This window comes from Mastigoproctus giganteus, chromosome 10 (genome assembly GCF_048544385.1).
Source record: "Mastigoproctus giganteus isolate SK-2022 chromosome 10, ASM4854438v1, whole genome shotgun sequence".
In the NCBI taxonomy this organism is placed as follows: domain Eukaryota; kingdom Metazoa; phylum Arthropoda; class Arachnida; order Uropygi; family Thelyphonidae; genus Mastigoproctus; species Mastigoproctus giganteus.
In genome coordinates, this window is record NC_143584.1 from 103,695,184 (window position 1) to 103,718,372 (window position 23,189).

General features: G+C 36.8%; 1 protein-coding gene across 2 annotated transcripts in view; it reads right to left on the reverse strand.

The window, feature by feature from the left end:
• Window positions 1–23,189, reverse strand: part of nes (lysophosphatidylcholine acyltransferase 3 protein nessy) — a 546,012-nt gene that overhangs the window by 271,045 nt on the left and 251,778 nt on the right. For both annotated transcript variants that reach the window (XM_090382308.1, XM_090382309.1), the window contains exon 5: window positions 12,110–12,147. In XM_090382308.1, the coding sequence (XP_090238434.1) occupies window positions 12,110–12,147 (38 nt within the window). The remainder of the gene's footprint in view (window positions 1–12,109; window positions 12,148–23,189) is intronic.

The window sequence follows — 23,189 nt, forward strand, 5'->3', positions numbered from 1 at the left end:
GTGACATCATACTATTCAAAAATTCTAAAAAGTTAGAACTTGAGATATCATACTGGTCATGAAAAATGCTTCACGAGCTCTAATCACATGACTAGTGAGTGCTCATCACAGACTAGTGGATGAGCATGGGAATGCCTCCGGTGGACACATGGATGATTCAACTTCCATGACCAATCAGATTTACTCAGTAGATACCCACAAGGGTGTTTCACATCAAAAAGTCAGCAAAACTGCAAGCCCATAGTTAAAATATTCAGAGCTCACCACTGGTTATTACACTTAATATACAGAGACCGGGGGACTCCCTCCCTCTGTACATGTAGATAGTCCCTGTATTGCACCTGAAGAGTACTGAGAGAAAGAGGGTTCAATGAAATGAGGAAACTGCTCTCTGCCGCCTCAAATAAACCCTGCAGGATTCCCAATCTCCATATTGTATTAAATGTTTTCTGGAGATCCAGGACGCTATCAACATATGCTGCTTTCTGATAAATGAACATACTTATATTTGTTTCAATTCTACACATAAAACAAAATTCAACCTTTTTTTTTTTTTTTTTTTTTTTTTCCTGAAACCAAATAGGTGGGGTGATAAAGGACATTCTTGATTTCCAACAAACATGATAATCTCCTATGCACCATTCATTCAAGTATTTCATCTAAGAAGCTGGCCAATGAAACTGACAGAATTATGTGTAAGAGAAGGGTCTATAAAAGTTTTAGGAAATGCAAGGATAACTGCATATCACCATGAAGGTGTACATAAGTTTAAAAAAAATTGATTAAATAAGGCCAATAGAGTATCCAAGGGTTCTGAGTTGAGATGTTATATTACAGTATCATAACATACAAGGAGCATTTCAAAAGTTCGTGGCCTGAGTATGGAGGGTTTATCTGCGGAGTCTAGCAACAGGTTACTTTTCAACTTAATCCTCTTTGGCGCCAATACACTTCTGCCACCGATGCTGCAATTCACTGATTCCAGCTGCTGTCAAGAAATTTTTCTCTTCTCTTCGGCCTCCAGGAATGCATCCACTGCAGCAATGACATCATTGTTGGGGAAAATGGATGCCAGAAAGGTTATTTTTTCAAATTAGGAAATAGGTGATGGTGCTAGATCTGGTGAATATGAGGGATGGTTCAAAGTTTCAAAGCTACTTTGATTATATTGCACCTATTTAGGTTTTGCTATTAACAGTTATGTTGTACTTATGTTGGTGAAGGCTGGTAAGATTTATTATACTAAGGAAGGCAAAGACTTCATTTAAGTCTAGCAGAATTAATTTTAGAGTTAATGGTTCATGTGCATGTGATATGAAATCTGATTAGTGGCCTATTTGGTAACTTGGGCATTCTATGATTGTTTGCTTCAAGTCAGATACTAAAGGCATTGTGGAAGATCTTTCATTAGGAGGTAAGCGTGTGTGTGTGTGTGTGTGTGTGTGTGTGTGTGTGTGTGTACAACACAAAGCTGAGCAAGGATAACCTCTGTGTCTGAACAGAAGCTTGATCAGCATTTTGGTTGCTGTTTAATCTGGTTCTTAAACCAGATCAAACAGTTGATTTACTTGTTTAAATTGTCAAGTTTGTGCTCCTGTGTTTTAAGAGGCTTTTAAAATGAAATGGGTAAAGTCATTGTATGAACTTCATGCATGAGAAAATTTACATTTGACGGCTGTTTTGCAGCTTGTCAAAATGTTCATTGCCCGAAATTCCAGTAACTCTGGGAAATCAAGCGAGTCTTAACTCTTTGTTGTTTTGTCCTCAGGTGAGATAAGAAAGAAAGAATTTTTCTTAGATATGGATGGTCTTCTGGCTGTAAAACGTCGTAAAACATGAGTTTGTAAAAATGATATTTTTTTGTAAGGGAAGTTTTGTCAATATGATCTAGTGTGAGACTTATAGCAAACAATTCACCAGTATATATACTGCATTCTATTGAATAAGAGTGAGAAATTATGCTGGCAAGACCACTGCTGTACTCACATAGGTGAGTCATTGATGTACAGATGAGAATAGATGGACTGGTTGGTTGGTTGATTGTGTTTAATGGCACATTGGCAGCTTAGCCCATAATGGAAAGCCAAAATAAAAACAGTACGAAGTATGCATTATAGCCTATAAAGAGGCTACTACATTAAGATGTTAAATATGAGGTGTAAAGGTATATAAAAAGCACTACGGTAAAAATAATACAATACAAAAGTAATACAGACAAACTTGGTTATAACAAGCATATTAGCTAAGGATATAACTAATTTAGCATTGTGATCGTTATGGTATAGCATAACTTGATAACATATATCTCGAATTTGATAGCTAAGGTATAACGTAAAACCATATAGTAGAATACGTATTACTGCATTAGCTTAGTATAGTATTGTATAGTCAAGTATAGTGTAGTAAATAACATCAATTAAATTTATTAATTTTCATTGTTAATTAATTAAATCGTATTTAAACGGAAATCATGCCCCAGAGCAGCGAAGCAACGGCACAAGGCAGCAGGAGTGTTGTGGCTCATGGGAGAACAGAATTGATGGGATCGATACAGCTATATTAGAGGAGGCAGCAAAGGAAGTAAGCAAACCCTTAGCCATAATTATGAAAGTTTCCTTGGACTCTGGGAAGGTTCCCCTGTCCCCAATTCACAAAGGGGGATCAAAGGGTGACACTAGTAATTACCGTCTTGTTTGATTTCGGCTCCAGGGAAAACAATGGAGTTACTGGTTAAGGAAGTAAAGCAGAATCATCTAGACAAGACCATTTAGAGTTCAGACACAGCATGGGTTTGTTAAGGGGAAGAGTGTCTAGTCTGACAAATTCAATTGGATATTATGATGTGGTGACAAAGGAATTGGATGCAAAGAATAATTTTGATACCATATACTTGGATTTTAGGAAAGCTTTTGATACCGTGGCACATGGAAGACTACTGTACAAATTGGAGCAGGATGGCATTAAGGGCAAGTTGCTACAATGGCTAAAAGGATGGCTGAGTGGGAAAAGACAGAGTAGTTATCAATGGACACTGCTCTTTGTGGACTAATGTTATTAGTGGAGTCCCCCAGGGTTTGGTGTTGGGCCCATTGTTGTTTTCAGTATTTATCAATGATATTGATGAAGGTATATCAGGGTTCATATCTACGTTTGCAGACAATATGAAGGTTGGCAGGGTTGTTAATGACAGTAATTATAGTACGCTAATGCAACAGAATCTGGAAAAGTTGAGCAGATGGGCTCAGAGGTGGCAACTGAATTTTAACATTGACAAATGTAAAGTACTGATTATGGGTAGCAGCAACTGCAGAGTATCATATCAACTTTGTGGTACTACTCAGGGTAATGGAGAATGAAAAGGATCTGGGAGTAACTGTGCAGTCAGATATGAAGTTTTCTGAACAGTGTAAAAAAGCTGCAAGTGTAGCTCATGGTGTCTTGTCAATGACATACAGCAATTTTGCTAGCAGGGATAAGGGAATGATTGTCCCCTTGTATAAGGCAATGGTCAGGCCACACCTTGAGTACTGTATACAGGTCTTAAGCCTTTCTTGGTGCTACCAAGAAAGGCTTAAGTCCTGCAAATTTCAGCTTCTGGAGACCAGGCACCTGCGAGGTGATCTAATTGAGGTGTATAAGGTTTGAATAGATTGAGCAAGCTCAATGCTAATGGGATTCTTACTCTTTGCTGGGATTACTCACCTGAGGGGACATAAATTCAAATTGAGGAAAAACAATTGTAGAATAGATGTGCGGATATTCGCCTTTAGCCAGCAGGTGGTTGATAGCTAGAAAAAACTTCCATCTGATGTAGTGGAGTTCAGCAACTTAAATAATTCAAGGTAGAACTAGATAAACATGAAGAGTGAACGGATGAGTGAAATGGGAAGGGTGCATTTTTTTATTTTTCTCTGATGCTATATAAGCCTGTTTTCTTGCATCATATGCCCTACTAATGCTAATGCATCAAGGGACTGACAAAATTTACTCGTTATAACCGTTAGTCGCTATATCAGTGATAGCAGAGATGGGGAAACCCCTGGGGCCGTTAAACAATGACCACTTTACATCAGTGATGAGTTAATTTTTTTTTTTTAAATTCTCAGTAACTTGATAAAAAGATAGATTCAAAAAAAACATAAGAAATATTAGAGAGAAAAAAATAATATAAGTATATGCCTACATATTATTTGTATTAATATGCTTGTATAAACTACATTACATTTAATATTAAACACGATTTATTTGTCTGTAATTTTAAAACTATACACTTAATACTAAACAATTTATTTCCCTGTAATTAAAAACAATACTATTTAATAATAAACACGATTTCAATTAGTCTATTTTTGAATCTTAAAATTTATGTTTGTTTGAAATAATTCACTTTGATATTTCTTAAGTTTCCACTTAAAACACTCAATGCATTGAAAGTCTCATTACTTGCCCGAGTTCCTTCAAAAAAAATTAACTAATGTGTCCATTGTACCTTGAGCTTGTGAGATGAGATTGTCGGCACTGATTTTGATTCACTTTCAATTGTCATCATATCATCATCATCACAATCATCGTCTTTAACATTGTCGTTATCATCTTTGTTGAGCACAGCATCTACAATGTCACTCTCTGTAGGAAGACCACTAGTTAATAAGTTGCCATCAACTCATACAAATTCATCAATGTTATCTGTATTAAAACTTACAACATTGTTATGTAGCAACTATTCGGATAAAGGTAAGTTGTTTTCTTCGTTTCCATCTTCATCTACAATTGAAATTTCATTTGAATTTAATTTCAATTTCTTGAAGCAGTTCAATATAGTTCTCAAAGTAATGTTGTTCCACACATCATTCAATAAATTTATAGCATCCAATATTGATATAGGCTCAGTAAGTTTCTGTTCTCTGACTGATCAGATGTAGAACTAGAAATCTTTTTTAAAATCCTTTCAAACTCTTGATTACACATATGTCCATTGGTTGTAAAACTGATGTCACACTGGGAGGCAGAAACACTAGCTTAATGTTGGATAAATTTTGAATCTGGGGATGTGCAGGACAGTTATCAACTAACAATAAAATATTTTTCTTCTTTTTGAATGGCTCCTTATTTACGTATTGCCGAAAAATATCCGAAGTCATCCAAGTTTTCTTGTTTGCAGTATAATCCATAGGAAGTTTCCTTACATTTTTAAACACTGAAGTTTGACGATTTTCCGATAACAAGAGTTTTTTTTTTTTTTTTTTTTTATCAGTTCTTGTCATATTTGTTCATACGAGCACGATCAAGCGAGCCTTTCATTTTTTTCCACCACATTTTTCCCCTTTGAATTTAAATGTATTTTCAGGTGTCACATTATAAAAAATGCCCTGTTTCATCCGCATTGTAGATATCTTCATCATTGAAACCTTTCCTGATTTCTGCACAAACACGGTCAATCCATTCGTTTGGCATTATTGGATCTGCAGATCGAGATTCTCCACTAATTTTTGCATAAACAATGTTATGTTGGTTTTTAAATCGACCCAGACAACCATTGTTACAGAAAAATCGTTATGTCCAAATTGTTTAGCAAATTTTTCACTTGAGCCTTCAAAATCAGACAGTCTATTGAAAATCCAGCACTTTTTTGTGTGGTGAATCATTGAAGCAATGCTTCATCAACGTTTGTAATCTCACACATTCTAAATTTTTTATTTTATTTTATTTTTTTGGTTATGTTCTTTTCCAGTGCCGATATGTAAACATCTTCATTCTTCCACAATGTTGATACACTTGAAGATGACAAAGAAAACTTTTTACACACTTCAACATTTTTTGCACCACGTTCTAACTCGCAAATAATTTCAACTTTTTCACGTATCGAGAGACTTTCTTTTGTAAGTAGACATGTTTCCGAAGGAAGGGTTCACTTCTAACTGATTTTACTTTAAATGATAAAGTGATCAGCATACAACGTTCTTAGAAGCCCAAAATGTATACAACGTTCTTAGACGCCCTGAAATACATACAAAGTTCTTAGAAGCCCTGAAATACATACAACGTTCTTAGAAGCCCCATGTCCAAAATTCTTAGAAGTCACAAAATAAATTTATGGTTTAGTGAATACAAGACAATCTTGTAAATAGGGTAATGAGATGGGTGGAACGGCAATGCACTAGTTTAGAGCCCCATCCCTGGAAGGACAAGGTCATAAACCGGCCGCTAATCTGATGCAAGTGGTCATAAAGTTAAGTCACCCTTTTCGTTTTTGTGTGTTCCAAGAATTCTGTTTTTTTGAATACCCGAGCAATTAAGAATGTTTGCATAGTTGATATCCCAAAATCCCTTAATGCCATACTGCTCCAATTTGTACAGTAGTCTTCCATGTGCAACAGTATGAAAAGATTTCCTAAAATCCAAGTATTATTTTTTGCATCCAGATTCTTTGTGACCATGTCATAGTATCCAACCAAATTTTTCAGACAAGACTTCCCCTTAATAAATCCCATGCTGTCTGAATTATTACTGCAGTTTTGTCTAGATGATCCTGCAATGCTTTTTTAACCAGTGACTCCATTATTTTCCCCAGAACAGAAGTTAAAGTAACAGGTCTGTAATTACTTGTGTCACCCTTTGATCTCCCTTTCTGAATCAAAGATAAATTTGCGCATCTCCAGTCTGTGGGGACCTCCTCTGAGTCCATTGATACTCTAATAATTACGGCTAAGGGTTTGCTTACATCCTTTGCCGCCTACTTTAATATAACTGGATAGATCCCATCCACCCCATGAGCCTTTCTTATGTTTAAACTTCAATAATTTCTCCTCTAATCTGCTCTCAGTTATTACAAAATCATTAACTCCCTGTTAGAGTTCGATAAACTTCTCTCAGTTGTTGTTGTTATTTGGTTTTTAGGAGCATTAGCAACTAAGGCCATATTGCTCCGGGATATGCGATGGTCATTCCCTGACCTTTCCGAATTCTCCGTATTTGGTGGTGACGGGCTCGAACCCCGGTCTAATCAAGAAGCATGTGCTACGCACTGCTGCTCCTTCCCACCTGGCTACGGAGACGCCACTTCTCTCAGTTAAACATAAGAAAGGCTCATGGGGTGGATAGATCCCATCCACCCCATGAGCCTTTCTTATGTTTAACTTCAATAATTTCTCCTCTAATCTGCTCTCAGTTATTACAAAATCATTAACTCCCTGTTAGAGTTCGATAAACGTCTGGCCTTCACCCCCCCCCCACTTCATCCTTGGCTGAAGTGACAACAGAACCATCTGGTTTGGACAGAGGTGGGAGCAGAGATGGGCAAAAGTTGCAGCCAATAGCTTTGGCAAGAGACCAGAATGCAGCTACCATTAGGGTAAGAAGCAAGTTTTCTACTCTTAGCCTGTTCAAACTCTAGTTTGGACTGATTACTAACTGCTTTACAATTGTTGCGAGCTTTGGTGTAGACAGAAAATGATGTCAATGATGAAGAATTAGAAACAAGCCAGTTACGATATGCAACATTCTTCTCTTCAAGAGCCTTAGCACGTTTATAGGAAAACCAAGGTTTAGATAAAGGACGAGATTTTAAAGCAGAGTGTGGGATAAAGGATTCCATTCCTGCAAGAATAATTTCACTGACACAATCTGAGCAGACATTGACATCAGAAGTTTTGAAACAGTAATCCGACCAAGGAAAAGAAATTTAGGTCTAAACCTAGAACAGCATTTCTTAGTTGGCATGAAAACCATAGTAGCTTCCAAGATTAATTCCTTGGAGTCTTCTCGTTTAGAATTCACTGTTGGTAACATCGTCAGTTTGTCCTACTGTATAGAATTTAAAAAAATCTCTGAGACCACTGTAGTCACCTTTACAAAAGCAAAAACCCTTCCCTTTACTCATGATGGTAGTTAAAACTTTAAGTAAATTCCACATCAGTACACTGTGATCACTGCTACCTAGTGGTTCCTTTATCTGTAAATTCTTAATGCATGAATAATCACTGCTGGCAATCAGATCGAGAGTATTATACTCCCTCTGGTTTCCTCTCGAATATGCTGCTGTAGAAAACAATCATCCAATAAATCCACAAAAGCCTTGCTAGTGTGAGAGTGATCAACACAAGTTCCAGTCAATATCTGGGAAGTTAAAATCCGCCATTATGACACTGATTTTTAAAATCCCCCACATGACATTCTTGTCTATTGTCCCATTCTATTTCTCTTTATTGTTCATTGTACCCATAAGAATCAATAGGCCTATAACAAACACATACTCTCATTTTTGCTTTCCAAGTGCTTATGTCATACCAAACTGACTTAACATTGCACTGTCCATCTATGTCAACTGGATGCACTTCCTAGATTTTGTGTTTCTTAACAGCAGAACCACTCCTCCCTTCCAAGTCTGTCTTTTCTTTCTGTACACATTGTACTCCCCCAAATACCAATTCTGCATTCCTTATATCTGTGTGACACCACATCTCTGATATCTCAAAATATCCGCCTTTGATGGCTTGACCATCACACTTCAAATTCATCAAATTTATTTTCTACACTCCTAGCATTGGTGTACATGCAAGTATATATGCAGCTGTTCTTACACTTAGTTACTCTAACACAGCCCATGTATTTACTTGTTTCATGACTCCTATCAGTTCCTGAAATACCCAGCAACTTGCTTTCCAGGCTGCTGTTCATTACAACAGAAGCAGTGCAAGAATCACTTCCACCTCTGCCTGGAGCTACTATTAGTCTGTGAATCTCCACAACTAGCAATTTTCAGACCCACCTAACACTGCCTCAATAGCATCACCGTTTCTATTTAAGTGTATCCCAGCCCTGTACAAGCAATCTCTTCTGTTAAGAAGTACAGACCATGCTGAGAAAAATTCCACCACATGAGCTTTGCACAATGTCTGCAAGAGCCGAACTGATTGACAAGGCTCTCATCATATACTCCCTCCTATCATGTCTGGGCAGAATTGCAAGCACTTTCAAATTTAACCCTAACTCACGACTCTTTTTCAACATTGACCTGTACTTGTTAAGTCCGTAGATGTCCTACTCTTAATGTAGTGCCAACGTGTACAGTGATATCACCTTTTGTACCCCTTAAAAGATATCTGCTCTATAACATCATCAGCCTTTGCCCCTGGTAGACTTACCCTGGTCTTATTCTACCTATCGTTTTGCACAATATATACAATATATTTCCCGTTTCCCTGACAATTGAGTCACTGACAATAACTAGCTCCTGTGAGACCAGCACATTCTGCCCTGAAGATTGCTACTGTGTTGACTCTTGTGTGCACAAGAGCGAGCTCTGGCATTGAGTTGGGCAGCTGAGAGCTTGATGGGACCCCATTTTAATTCCTTCAACATGACTCTTCAAACACTCAGATGCCTGTCAGAACACTGAGTTAACACCTAATTTCTTCACACTCTCTGCACTTAGCACACACAAAGACATCCTCCATTCTAGCTAGATCATGCCTTGTTCCAGAAAGGTTAGCAAACATTTCACATTTTACACATTTTTTAGACTGTGATATGTCGGAGAATTGTCCCCTTTGATTCTCCCCCGAACCACAGCACCTCCGTTACTTTGTGTACATCACTTTGCTTTGCTGCTCTAGTCTAGGGCATGTTTATCGTTCAAATACAGGTCGACCATCACTAATTCAGTTTCATCACTAATTCGGATATAATTCCCGCGAACGTAATTTCAAATTTCCCGGATCGGTGCTCTGACCTGCTGCTACTGTTTTGGTACCATTGGTTGCAGCATCAGCTGTTGGCACGAACTCATAAACACTGGCAAGCCATTCCCACTTGTTTTTCTGCATTTATTACTATAACCTGCTTACATTTAGCCTCAGGCATGGTTCCAATGCATAAAGGAAGTGCCTCTCGTGGCATAAAGCGCAAACACCGTACATTGTCCATAACAGATAAAGTTGAACTTCTGAAAAAAACTCGACAGTGGTGTGTCTGTGAGAAGTTTAACTCATTGTAAAATTCCAGCAATTTCTCTCAGTTCTTCTTATCTTAGCAATTTTCTTTTAGCCATTATTTTATTATTTTTTTTTACAATGCACTTGTACAAACTTGCAGGAAAACACAACACAATATGATGGATAATACAGCGCGCTAACAAACTTGTTTTCACAAAATCTCTAACAATACTGACAAACTTATTGCAACGTTGATTTTATCATAATTAGTTTTTATTGTAGCGCTCGCCATGAGTGCAATAAACTAATTACAAACGACCTTCATATGTATGCCGTAATAGCGTCACACGTATGTGGCCAACATGGTTTCTCAAGAAATAAAGTAACCAACATATGTGGCCACATTGGCCACATATATGCGACATAAAAAAAAAACTTTTTTATATATATTTTAAGCGAAAAAACGACAACACTGACATTTACAATATTTACTTTCGAATTACTAATCAAATTATTTCCTAAATATTTTTTGGCTCCTGGGGAATTTTTTTCTTAAACTAGCTTTGCAATCAACGTGTTAAAAGTAGAAGGAAGTGGTTAGCTGTTGTGTAAAATGTATGTAATAAAATAACCATCAGTGATCCGGCACCCCACAGGTCACAACACTACCGGATTAGTGATGGTTGACCTGTACAATTTAATTAACAATAAAAATTAATAAGATTTATAAATTTAATTGATAATACTATACTAAGCTAACTTCTAATACAGTGCTACATATAACGCTATCAAGTTCAAGATATGTGACACTATTCTGTATCGATCTAATATACTATAACAATGGCGGCAAGTTTGGAATGGTACAAGGTTCTATCGAACTAAGTAATAACCTACAAAATCTCTATCTAAATTTAAAAAAAACAAAAACAAAAAAAAAAACTAGAAGATAAATTAATATGGCAATTATGTCGATAAAAATGGCAAAAATTAAAAAAAAACTTCTCTGTTAGCTGGAGGCATAAAATCTTTGCCTGCACGGAGATGCTCTATCATTATCAAATTGCTATATCACCAATACAGTTGATATTTTATGTGTGGATAAATTTTCACCTATCAACAAACATAACTTTATCAATAGGCATGAACATTTAAGGAGTTTGCTCCTTACAGTTTCATTCAGGAATAATCATATTTGAGTACCTCTTCACAGGCATTCTTCATTCATTGATACAATTAGATCAACAGAAATCACCGTACATCACATTGGCTTAAAAATGACTTTTTCTGGGGAAAAGCCTTAGAAATTGCCTATTAATAATCAGCATAAGCAGTAAGGAATAACAAATATGATGCATAAGTTAATTCGTAGTTCACCGTGACATTATTCTATTATCAGATTGGAATAGTGTGCACCATAAACCTACTGCTGTTGAGAATGTGAAGTACTTCAAGTATACTTGCTGTGAATCTCTAAAAGCACGCACGCACACACAGAGAGAGCAACTGAACTGTAATAACAGTTAACTATTTCTCTATTGGCCACCTATTCTCAGAAGAGCAAAATATATCCCGCAAGTTTTCCTGTAAAATTGCATCTTACAGTTACTACCTTTGCTTTAAAACAAATTTCTTCTTCCAATTGAGCAACAACACTGTTCTCCATTATTGTCTACCATGCTGTGTTTCCCTACCCCTCACTTTGAACAACCTTACTTACATTTCCTTCTCCCCATAGCAGCAGAGCAAACATTTAGCTCTTTAGATGAATAATTTTTCATCTAAATAAGATTTATAAATTTAATTGATAATACTATACTAAGCTAACTTCTAACAGTTTAGAAGTTGTTCCACTAGTTTCACAGTGGAACAACTTCATTGTTCCACTGTGAAACTACAGAAATTTTCCTTGAAATTAAAACTCTGAATGATTAAAAAAAAAAATAAAGAACCCTTGTTTTTTTTTTTTTTTTTTTACAAAATTTTTTAATAACCAATCCTTGTATTTTGAATGCAAAGGTAGACTTTTAAAGCACCTATGTAGATAGGTAAATATATAGAGAGTAAATACACTTTCTACAATAATTTGCAATTACTGAAATTAGGTTCCACACTAAACAGCAGAAGTGGTATAGCTAATGTAATGTACAATTAAAATAATTTTTTCAAATCATACTTACAGGATCTTTTGTACCATCATAAACATCAAAAGCAAGTCCTAAAAATAATTTAAATTATTACTCAATTTTGAAATATTCATATGACAGATTAATAATTATTATTTTTCATTTATCATATTGTTATTTTAAAACATCCCAGTATTACTAGTATTTTTTTCACACCTTTGAGAATAATCAATTCTGTGTTATTAAAAATTTGTATGCATAGTTTAGATGCAGTAATTTGTTTACTCATATAAATCAGTTTAACTAATTTATATGATTAGACAAATAATTTTACGAGCAAATACATCAGCTATTAACAAGAAAAGCTTGTTATCACAACAGAACAGATTTTGATCGAAACTTTATATGCAATGCTTCTCTACTCAAACTGACCTCTGGCAGCTGCATTTTTTTTGCTTTCAAATGTTCACAAGTACCACTTCAGCATTTTGAATTGTGACAGTGGCTAGATACAGCATTGCAATTAAATAAATTAAAATAGAAATGATAAAGTTTTGACAAACTATATTATTAACCATATTTTGCGATTACAGCACAGCCAAGCAAAATGGACATACCATGGAATTTACACACAGACCATTTAGCTAAACTCGAAAAGAAAACACAATAAAAAAGTTTTATTGTGAAACAATTATATTAAATGCTGCAAATACTGCTGAAAATTATTCCTCTGAATCAACAGAAATACCATTTTCTTGATGCTCTAGTTCAACACCAATTCTATATTACCAATATGTTATAAAAGAAAATAAAATTATATGAACAATGTTTGTAACCATGTAAATTGAAGTTCTATAACAAAATTTGATTATTCCATTTTGTTCTAGGTAATACAAGAAAATGTAATAAAATTAATATATTTACATAAAACATTTAATTATTTTTTAAATTGCTATACAAACACCTTATACATAGCCACCAACTCACAAGTTACAAACATTAGCAACATGTGCAAACTTATACTGATGAAAACTAAAGGTCAATTTGGGTCAACACCTTACAGAGGGCAGTCAAGTGTCACAAAAAAAAAAAAAAAAAAAAAGAAAGGAAAGAAAGATATTCACTGAAATAAATAAATAAAAATAAATTTTCTGTTTATACTCCAGGGTGACCAAACGGTCAGAGGAGTTCACAAGATAGACAGAATATAAGAAACAGTACCGTATTCAGCAGTCATGGGCTTGAACCCCAGTCACTCAAGGCACGTGTACTTATGCACCCACGCGCCTCACCACTAAGTTACAGGCAAGCCTAATCAGTTCCAGTGTGATAATCTTTCATCGGTTTATATCATTTTTGACCATATTATGAATATCAGTCCAATTGGAAATGTTTTGTATACTTTTGACAAGAATAAAACACTGATGGCTTATATTCCAAAATATAATACCAACACAAATAAAAGTTCTCCTTTTGAACACTATGCACTATAATGACTCTATCCATCACGTCAGTGGAAAGCCCTCCATGCATGATACTAATCCACAACATGATTAAAGGAGAAAATGTCCGCCTCTGTAGCCAGGTGGACAGGAGCAGCAGTGCGTAGCACATGCTTCTTGATTAGACCGGGGTTCGAGCCCGTGACCACCAAATACGGAGGATGCGGAATGGTCAGGGAATGACCACATATCTCCAGAGCAATATGGCCTTAGTTGTTAATGCTCCTAAAAAACAAATAACAATACGCATATGTTCAGGAGTGTAAATCAATTCAACAATAAGGAAAATAAATCAACTGCCTCATTAATTTTGGTAGACAATATTAGCTCATACTAGAATAAACTCAATGTCTATTCCAAATCATTAATCCAAGTTGCAAAGCCAAAAAACTCAAGAAGAAAGATGACAATATATGGGCAATTTAGGAATCTGACATCAAAAACTTCAATACCGTGTTTATAAATAACAAGAAACAATGTGCTTTGCGTCCAACATCCAGTGACAAAAGAGATACCATTTGCATGCTTTCAATGCAAATGTATTACCTGCAGTGAACATCTCACCAACTTGTATAATTAATATGCACAGAAAAAAGACTGAACTTTGATTTGAAGCTATGGGTCATGATTCTACATAGGGCTATGAAAACTTTTCTTAAGGATTTTATTTTCTATAACAAATAAGGTTATCATATTTTACATGAGGATCATTTCATTTTATCCATTAATTATTATTTTTTTCTTTTTTGTGCTTTTTGTATTTTTTTTTTTATTGTCTTCTATTATAAAATGAACAAAACAATGTCTTTTTTTTGTTATGTATGCACATTTAAAATGTATAAGAAGGATAAGAATAAATAAATGTTTTTTATTGGATTTTTTTTTATCAAAAATTAAATTTGCTGAAATAAATTTAAATTAAACAACCTGATGATAAGAATTGTCAACTGCTCAACACTAGCAATTCCATCTTAGTGAGAAGCCTGACCTACCAATTCATGCTGGAGTACACAAAATGGCATATATAGGTGGGCCTTATGTCAGTTTACCTACAAGAAATGCAGGCAATCACTATAAGTGGGTTTGGAAATGTTAATAGATACAACACTACCCAAATAACAAAACAGTCCACAATAAGAAGCTGTCACATTAATTTGGCAATATTAGCATTAGGAGAGGCACAAGTATGCAAGAAAGCAAGCATACACAGCATCAGTCAAAAAGAAAAAAAAAAAAAACCTTTCCACTTCACCCATCGATACACTCCAAAAGTTTGGAAACTTCAGCCTTGAATTTATTTAACCTGTCAACCTCTGCAACGGCCCGTTTGTTCCAGCAATCAACAGCCCTCTGGCTAAATGCAAATTTCCATATATCTATTCTACAACTGTCTTTCCTTGATTTCAATTTATGCCTCCCTCAGGCAACGAATCTGAGCAAGAGGAAGAATCCCATCAATAATGAGTTTGTTCAAACCATTCAAAGCTTTATACACCTCAATCAGATCACCTCACAGGTATCCAGTCTCCAAATTCTGCAATTTGCAGAACATAGGCCTTTCTTGTAACAGCAACCCTTTGCTCCACTCGCTAATCTCGCTGCCATTCTTTGTACACATCCAGCAGCTCTACATCTTTCTTAAAATGAGGCTTGACCATTGCCTTATACACGGGGATAATCACTTCCTTATCCCTGCTAGCAAAATCTCTATATATCATTGACAAGACCCCATGCGCTACTCTTGCAGCCTGTCTGCACTGCTCAGAAAACTTCATATCTGACTGCACAATTACCCCCAGGTCTTTTTCATTCTCCACTACCTTAAGTGGAATACCACACAGTTGGTATGCTACTCTGGGGTTACTACTACCCATATGCAGTACTTTGCATTTGTCAATGTTAAAGCTCAGTTGCCACCTCTCAGCTCAGCCCACCTGCTCAACTTTTCCAGATCCTGTTGAAGTAGCATACTGTCATTAACAACCCTGCCAACCTTTGTATCATCTGCAAACTTGGACATGAAGCCTGATATACCTTCATCAATATCATTGATACATAGAGAAAACAACAATGGCCCCAATGCAGATCCCTGGGGAACACCGTTAATAACACTAGTTCACAAAGAGCTGAGTGTAGAGTGAGTTAAGTGTCAAACGGCACCAGGTTTCCCCCATCTCCATGTAGTATACATTGTAGGCATGAAACAGAACACTGTCAATGCCAGAGGTTTAAAAGTGTATGGATCTTGTATACATGTAGTGTCGAGTACAATTGTTCCTCTGGTCATTTGGCTGCTGGGCCCCTAATGGGACCCAACGTTGCTCACACTCTGCCCTGTGGAAGCAGACCAGGTACATGAGTATTATAGTTATTTACTCTGGCAAGTCCTGCCACCTAGTTTCATGAGATTTCAGTGGCTAGGACCTTAAAAAAAAAGAAAGAAAAAAAAAAAAGAAACTCTATAGATAGGGGTAAGCCAAAAGGAGTACTAGTTATGCGATTTGATGTCATTAAGTTTTTGGGTGTAGGGCTCAATCAATTTGACAATGATTCGAACGCTAGTAGTTGTAAATTAGAAGGGGAGGGGAGACTGAAGGCTGGGAGGAAAAGACAGAGATATGGGGTACATAGAGAAATGACTCCCAAATCAGTGGAGCAGGCATGCCCACCAGAGCGGATTTGTTATTTGGTTTTTTTTAAGGAGCATTAGCAACTAAGGCCATATTGCTCCGGGATATGCGGTGGTCATTCCCTGACCTTTCCGCATCCTCCGTATTTGCTGGTGATGGGCTCGAACCCCGGTCTAATCAAGAAGCGTGTGCTACGCACTGCTGCTCCTTCCCACCTGGCTACGGAGGCGCCTCCACCAGAGCGGAAAGAGGGGCGGTGAGTCGGGAGAGGAGACCAGAGGTAACTGCCCCCTCCCATCCGGGGAGTGGAGGCAAAGAAAGGAGCATGCAAGGTGCGTGGCTAGGAACGCCTAATGGCAGTGGCTGAACTGTGCTATTGGTTGTATCCCACCTCGGCCAGCATTCCACAACACATTGGCTAGGAACAGCAAACAGCATGGATGACCTTGTGGTCCATAAGGTTCCCATGGACATCCATCCATCCATCTGATGGAGAGGTTGGAACAGAACATGCAATTTATATCATTCGCTCACACACAATTTTCCCCCCTTCTTTTCTCTTTTCTCTATTTTACATTTTATAGTCCCCCCCCCTCCTACATTTCAAGGCAACGTTTTATAGTTTTTACATGTTACAACTTTTTTATACTTTTTTTTTTTTTTTTCCCATTCATCCATCATTCTCATTCACACCAGGAAGGGGTGACTTTATTAAATAAGCAAAACTGACACCAAGCTGTCAATCCCACCTGTCCAATTATTGCTTTTAAAATAATTTAACGCTTGTTTAACCACTGCTTTAAAGACAAAGCAACAATTTAAAGAAAGCTCACACAATTTAAATGACATACAAATAATAATAAAAAATAAAAAAACACACACATTTATATAACAATTATACTACAGTTAATTTTTTTTTTTTTAAGCAAACTTCCTGTCATATTTTTACATTCTGCTTTCAACATTTATATTTTCAACACACTATTTCTCGCATTCATTCACTCATCCAAGCACACACTTTACACCCTTACATTCACACAGCCCATTTCCCTCAGCCTCCACAGTCATCCGCTAATTTTACTCAATTTCCACATTTACTCTTTCAGCGATCACTCCTTCTCACACATTCATCCCTCACACACCCAGAGGCATAAATTATCATTCACTCAACCCTTCCTAGCATTTCTTTACATTCATTCCAATTTTCATTCATACTAGCATACTTCAGAAACCTGCAGCTTACTAGTTTTTTCTAGCTGACAGGTAACCCTGGCTGCATGTTTATAACAGTCTCTTTAAAGTCCTTTCCATGAGTGTTGTCATGTTTGGGAACTCAGTCTGTTTTGGTTGGACGTACGCTATGATGAGGGCAATACCAGCCTGCCTTTATTCCCATCAGTCACACTTGGTTGTTTTCCTACCTCTATGGTCTACTGGCAATGATCCAAAGGAGTCCACAGGGGCAGGGCATCAACTCTAGTAAAGTCCTGGTAATTTCTTAGTCAATTCAGGTATTTTAAGTCATGTAGAGATTTTGTCATTCACTGGGCATGGGGAGGGAAATGGGCTGGTTATATATTTGGTCTATTGATTTGCTACAGGGACTAGTTGAAGAGCCTGTCCCTGCAAGGTTCGGCGAATTTCAAAAAATGGTTTGAGCATACTCGGTGAAGGCCTTGTAAAAGACCTCCTCCAAGATAAATTGGTGTTCTTGGCCCCTAGGCAGGTGTCCAATTTCTGTGATTAACTGTCTACATTGATTTTCATAGATTACGCAGTCAGATAGAATGTGTGCCCAATCCTCACTTTTGCCACAGGTACAGTGGGGGGGGGGGTCATCGGCCAGTCCCAAAGAGTGCAATTTAGCTTTAAGGGATCCATGACCTGTCAACAGAAATGTGGTATAAAGTCCTGGAGCATACCACTTAGGTGATTTTGGGCTAACTATAGCCACCTGTGGAAAAAACCTTTTGGTAATAGCACCTTTTGTCTCTTGCTCCCATTCAGTTTGCCATATCTGATGTAATCGTATGGCAATTTGTCATTTCTCTGCCCTGATGTCATTGGCAAGGTTTGGGATTATGCCTAGGAAACCCATAGGGATTCCTTTTTTAAGTCTATAATATAGCCCTTTTTTGAAATTTTAAAGTGCAGTGTAGGGTACTGGCCAAAACTTGCAGGGCCGGGATACTAACTGTACAGCACGCTCTAGTTATTGTTAATAAGATTGTTCTTTGAATGCTATTTAATTTTGCTCTGTTTCTAACTATGGCTGTGCAATGGAACCATACGCCAGCACTATAGGAGATTACAGGTAAAAACACTGCTCTGTAAATGAGTGCCAGGGTTCTGCGCTTGAGACCGGAATCGGCTTGGCTGATTCTGGCAATCATTCCAGCATAGTTTTGGACTTTTTTGGCCAAGTATGACAGGTGTGGATAGAATGTTAATTTGAAGTCTAGAATTATGCCTAAGTATTTCTATTCTTGGACCATGTGAATTGACATATTACCTATTTTTATCACTGGTGGTCGTCTTATATTTAGATTTCCTTTCAGTAGGATACACTTAGTTTTTTCTGCCAAGATTTTGAGCATGTGGGTTAGCACCCATTCCTGCAGTTGTTTGAGTGCCACATTTGCTCTTTCTTCCACCACCCTTTTGGTGTTACCTTTTACCAATAAAACAAGGTCATCAGCAAAGGCAACCCTGTCTGTAGGGTCTAAATCTTTTGTAAGGAATTCATCAAGCACGAAACAACATGAAAGGATCCTGTTTGACTAATTATTTGTGCACAAACTGCTAATGGGACACAGAGTTAACCTTTGTAACTGTAAGAGAAGGATTTCTAATTACTATTGCTGTTAGTGAGGTTTTGTGTGAAGATTCTATTATTCTGTATGTTCTAGGGCATCATCCCTGAACCCTACTCTGATGAGTATACGGCTCTTGGATTATCAGGATATCTATATTATTTTCCTCTGCTTTAAGCTTGATTTGATCCACAACTGTATGTGCTCTGTGAGCATTTAATTGGATGAACTTTAGAGCCCTGTCACAAGTCTGGTTTAAATTAAGGCCCATAATTGGTTCTCAATTTAAGCTGCTTTGCGATTTTTTGATAGCTGGGACAATTATTGTCCCTAAGACTATGGTGAAAGTCCATTTTGGCCAACTTACATGTAGCACACTTCGGTTGCGTGGTTCTACTGTTACAGTTTTTATAGTCATGGCCAGTGACTGTGCAGTGGCCACAGATCGGGTCAATCTGCTGGCTGTATGACCAAATCTGTGGCAGTGGTAACATTTTGTAACTGGAAAATATGAATCTATGATGGTCCAGCCAGCATAGATTCTCTGCTGATTTTTTAGGATTGTCCATGCCCTTGGAGAAAGTTCCACAATGGCATTTAATTGGCCTTTTTTTTTTTATTTGTTGTTCCATGTTTGATTTGGAATTCCTTAGCCATTTCATCTAAGGTCAATTGCTCACTGAAATTTTTATAAAAGTCCATCATGAACTCTCTCATGGGGATGGTCTTAGGCATGTCAAAGATAATGATATTTGGGTTTCTACCCTTTCGCTTTTCGGCTTGTAATCCTAGTTTTTGGATTTCAGGATGTCCCTGTATAGTTTCTATATTCTCTTTAGTGGCTGCTTCAATCAGAACACCATTGTTTCTGGTTTTCCTATTAACTTTCACTTCCTTCAGGTGAGGTTTCAATTTACTCAACTGTTTCTTTGACTTCTTCCCTACTTTTTAATGAGGATTTCTCTGTAGCCATTACATTTGCATCCTTTTTGGGAGGTTCAGTCTTTTTAGTCCTTGTTATTATCTCTTTAAGTTGAGTGTGATCTTTGTTTGTGGCAGCTCCAACAGCCTGTGCATAAGTTTGTACATTTATGCTTTTAACACTGTTTTCCACATTCAGTTTGTTCACTGTGCTTTCTAATATCATCCAGTATTGGACTATTTGTAAACATACTGCAACTGTGATTCTGCTAGCAGCCATGAGGTCTTCCAAATGTAGTTTGGTAGCTACTGTTTGGTTTACTGGGTCCTTTATGTTTGCAATAGAGGCCAGCTTTTCTACAACTTCTTTGCCCAGGATTTCATGCATTTAAATTGCTTCTTGAGTTTTTGGTTTTCTATTTCCCTTACCTCTATTTCGTCATTAATTTCGCCTGCGGGGGGTGTTTTCCCACGTTTCGCAATTGATGTCTGTTTCTAGTGCATTTTTAGTTCCGGTTTCGAAATATGCATCTTGCGTATTTTTGTGTATTTTTTTTGTGTTTGTTTGGAGTTTCTGTATCTTAATAGCTTATAAGATGTTAGAAGACATCACGAGCTATCCAGCGATACTAAAGTTTAGCTAAAATTTACTGGAGATATTAGCGTTTAAAGTTTTGTGGGGGGGGATGGAAGTTTCTGGAATTTCTAGTTCTATAACAAAGAAAACTATTTTAATTTCATGTAAAATCCCCGAATAAAGTATATTAATGTATTCTATATGATAGATAAGCTCTATTTCACCATTTATAATAGTAATATTTCTATTATTTCCACAGTTCTGAGACTTGACAAAATAGTAGATAGTTACTCCACAATCGCTACCACTAGTGATATGGCGATCGCGAAGCAACACAAATGGGTCAGAAATGTGTAAATAGGTTAATATTATAAAAAGAAAATCACTTACCTGTGATTCTTCAACTGCAGTCATAAATACTTACCTTTAATTTCCTCTGGTCCATGTTGGAAAATGCCAATCCTAAAAAATCTAAACATGGGTTATTGGGAATGCCTTCCTCCAAAACAATCAAGTGCTGCTCACCTCTACACGTCTTACCACCTCGGCGACTCGCGTGCGAATCCCCGTCCATGAAGAGCAGCATCTGTTAATTACCACTCTCTGTCTTCTCCTGCTCAACCATACCTTTATCCATAGCAGCAACTTGCCCTTAATGCCACACTGCGCCAACATGTACAGTAGTCTTCCATGTACAACAGAATCAAAAGCTTTCGAAAAATCCAAGTATATGATATCAAAATTATTTTTTTGCATTCAGTTCCTTTGTGACCACAGTGTAGTATCCAATCAAATTGGTCAGACAAGACTTCTCCTTAACAAACCCATGCTGTGTCTGAACAATAACTAAAGTCTTGTCTAGATCACCCTACAGGGTGAACTTGTCGAGATCATCCTGCAATGCTTCTTTAACCAGTGACTCCCAGGAACAGAAGCCAAACTAATAGGTCTGTAATTACTCAAGTCACCTTTCGATCCCATTTCGTGAAATGGGGATACATTTGCACATCTCCAGTCCGTAGGAAACTCCCCTGAATCCAAGGATGCCCTCATTTTTATTTATTTATGTTACTTTTTTTTTTTTTTTTGGCTGATGCTGCATAAGCTTGCTTTCTTGCATCAAATGCCTCTACTAATGCTAATGCTAATGCTAATAATCATGGCTAAGGACCTGCTTACTTCCTTTGTTGCCTCCTTTAATATAACTGGATAGTTTCCATCCACCCCAATGAATCCATTTTATTACCCCGAACAAAAGTTAAACTAACAGGTCTGTAATTACTCTGTCAACCCTTTGATCCCACCCTTTAAGTAAATGTATCCCCAATTTGTGAATTAGGGATACATTTACTTAAAGATGTAACTGCCATCAGGGATATAGGGGAGTTCTCCAGTATGTGGAGACCTCCAGGGGAGGTCTCCACATACTGGAGAACCAAGGATGCTCTCATAAGTATGGCTAGGGTTTGCTTACTTTCTTTGCTGTCTCCTTTAATATAACTGGATAGATCCCATCACAGCAGGTGCCATTCTTATGTATGTTTAACTTCAACAATTTCTCCTCTACTTTGCTCTAAATTATTACAAAATCATTTAACTTCCTTGTTAGAGCTTGATAAGCTTCTAACCTCCACTTCCCTACAGAATTTCTCATATGTGAATATAGATGCAAAATACTCATTCGGTTTGTCAGCTAACTGAGCAGAATCATCAACAATTGAACCATCGATATCAAGTGGATCAATCTGATTCATCCCCTTTCTTCTAGTGTTTATATAAGTAAAGAAGTCTTTATTGTTTTTCTTTACATCCTTTGCCAAAGAGTTCTCATAATCCGCCTTTGCTTGCCTAATCTCCTTTGTGACTTAATTACAAACTATTTTATATCTATCATAGGCATGCGTCCCCTGATAATTTATATGCATCCCATGCATTTTTCTTCGATGCCACCACGTCTCATTAGTTCATCTGAAATCCACTTAGGTCTAAACTTTGAATAGTATTCCTTAGTTGGTATAAAAAGCACAGTAGCTTCTAAGGTTAATGCCTCAAATGCATCACATTTAGAATTTGTTGTTGGTAACATCATTGCTTGGTCCCACTGTATAGAATTTAAAAACTATCTGAAACCACTGTAGTCACCTTTACAAATGATGGAGCATCTTCATACCATGGACTAAATGCCAATTCCTAGTTGCGAATTTTGAACAGTAGAATACAGAGTTCATTGGCCAGCAATATAACATGACATTATGTCATTTCTGATGTAGGGATCCCAGAAGACTATATATTTGCACAAATTAATCACATGACAAGATGTTCCAATAAGGGAAACTATGCAGCTGGACTGAAATACAATAACTTCTTAATTTATGGGAGTTATTTTAAATTTGTGTAATTTAAACGCGCATACAGTAAGAAGTCACTGTACGTAGCTCTGTAAAAAGCCCTCTCATGTGAAATAAAATAATTGGGAAACAGTGAGCAATTCCTTTAAAATTTCATAATTAACATCACATAAATATAACAATAATAAAGTAAAACTGATATAAAAAATTAGGTGGAACAAATTATTTCTTGGTAAACTTAGATATTTTGTCAAAAAAAGTTTTAGCACCCTTTTCTTGCTATTTTGTAAGACACTTTTTGTTCTTTTCCGGGTTATATTTATTGTAAAGTTATCTTCTTACT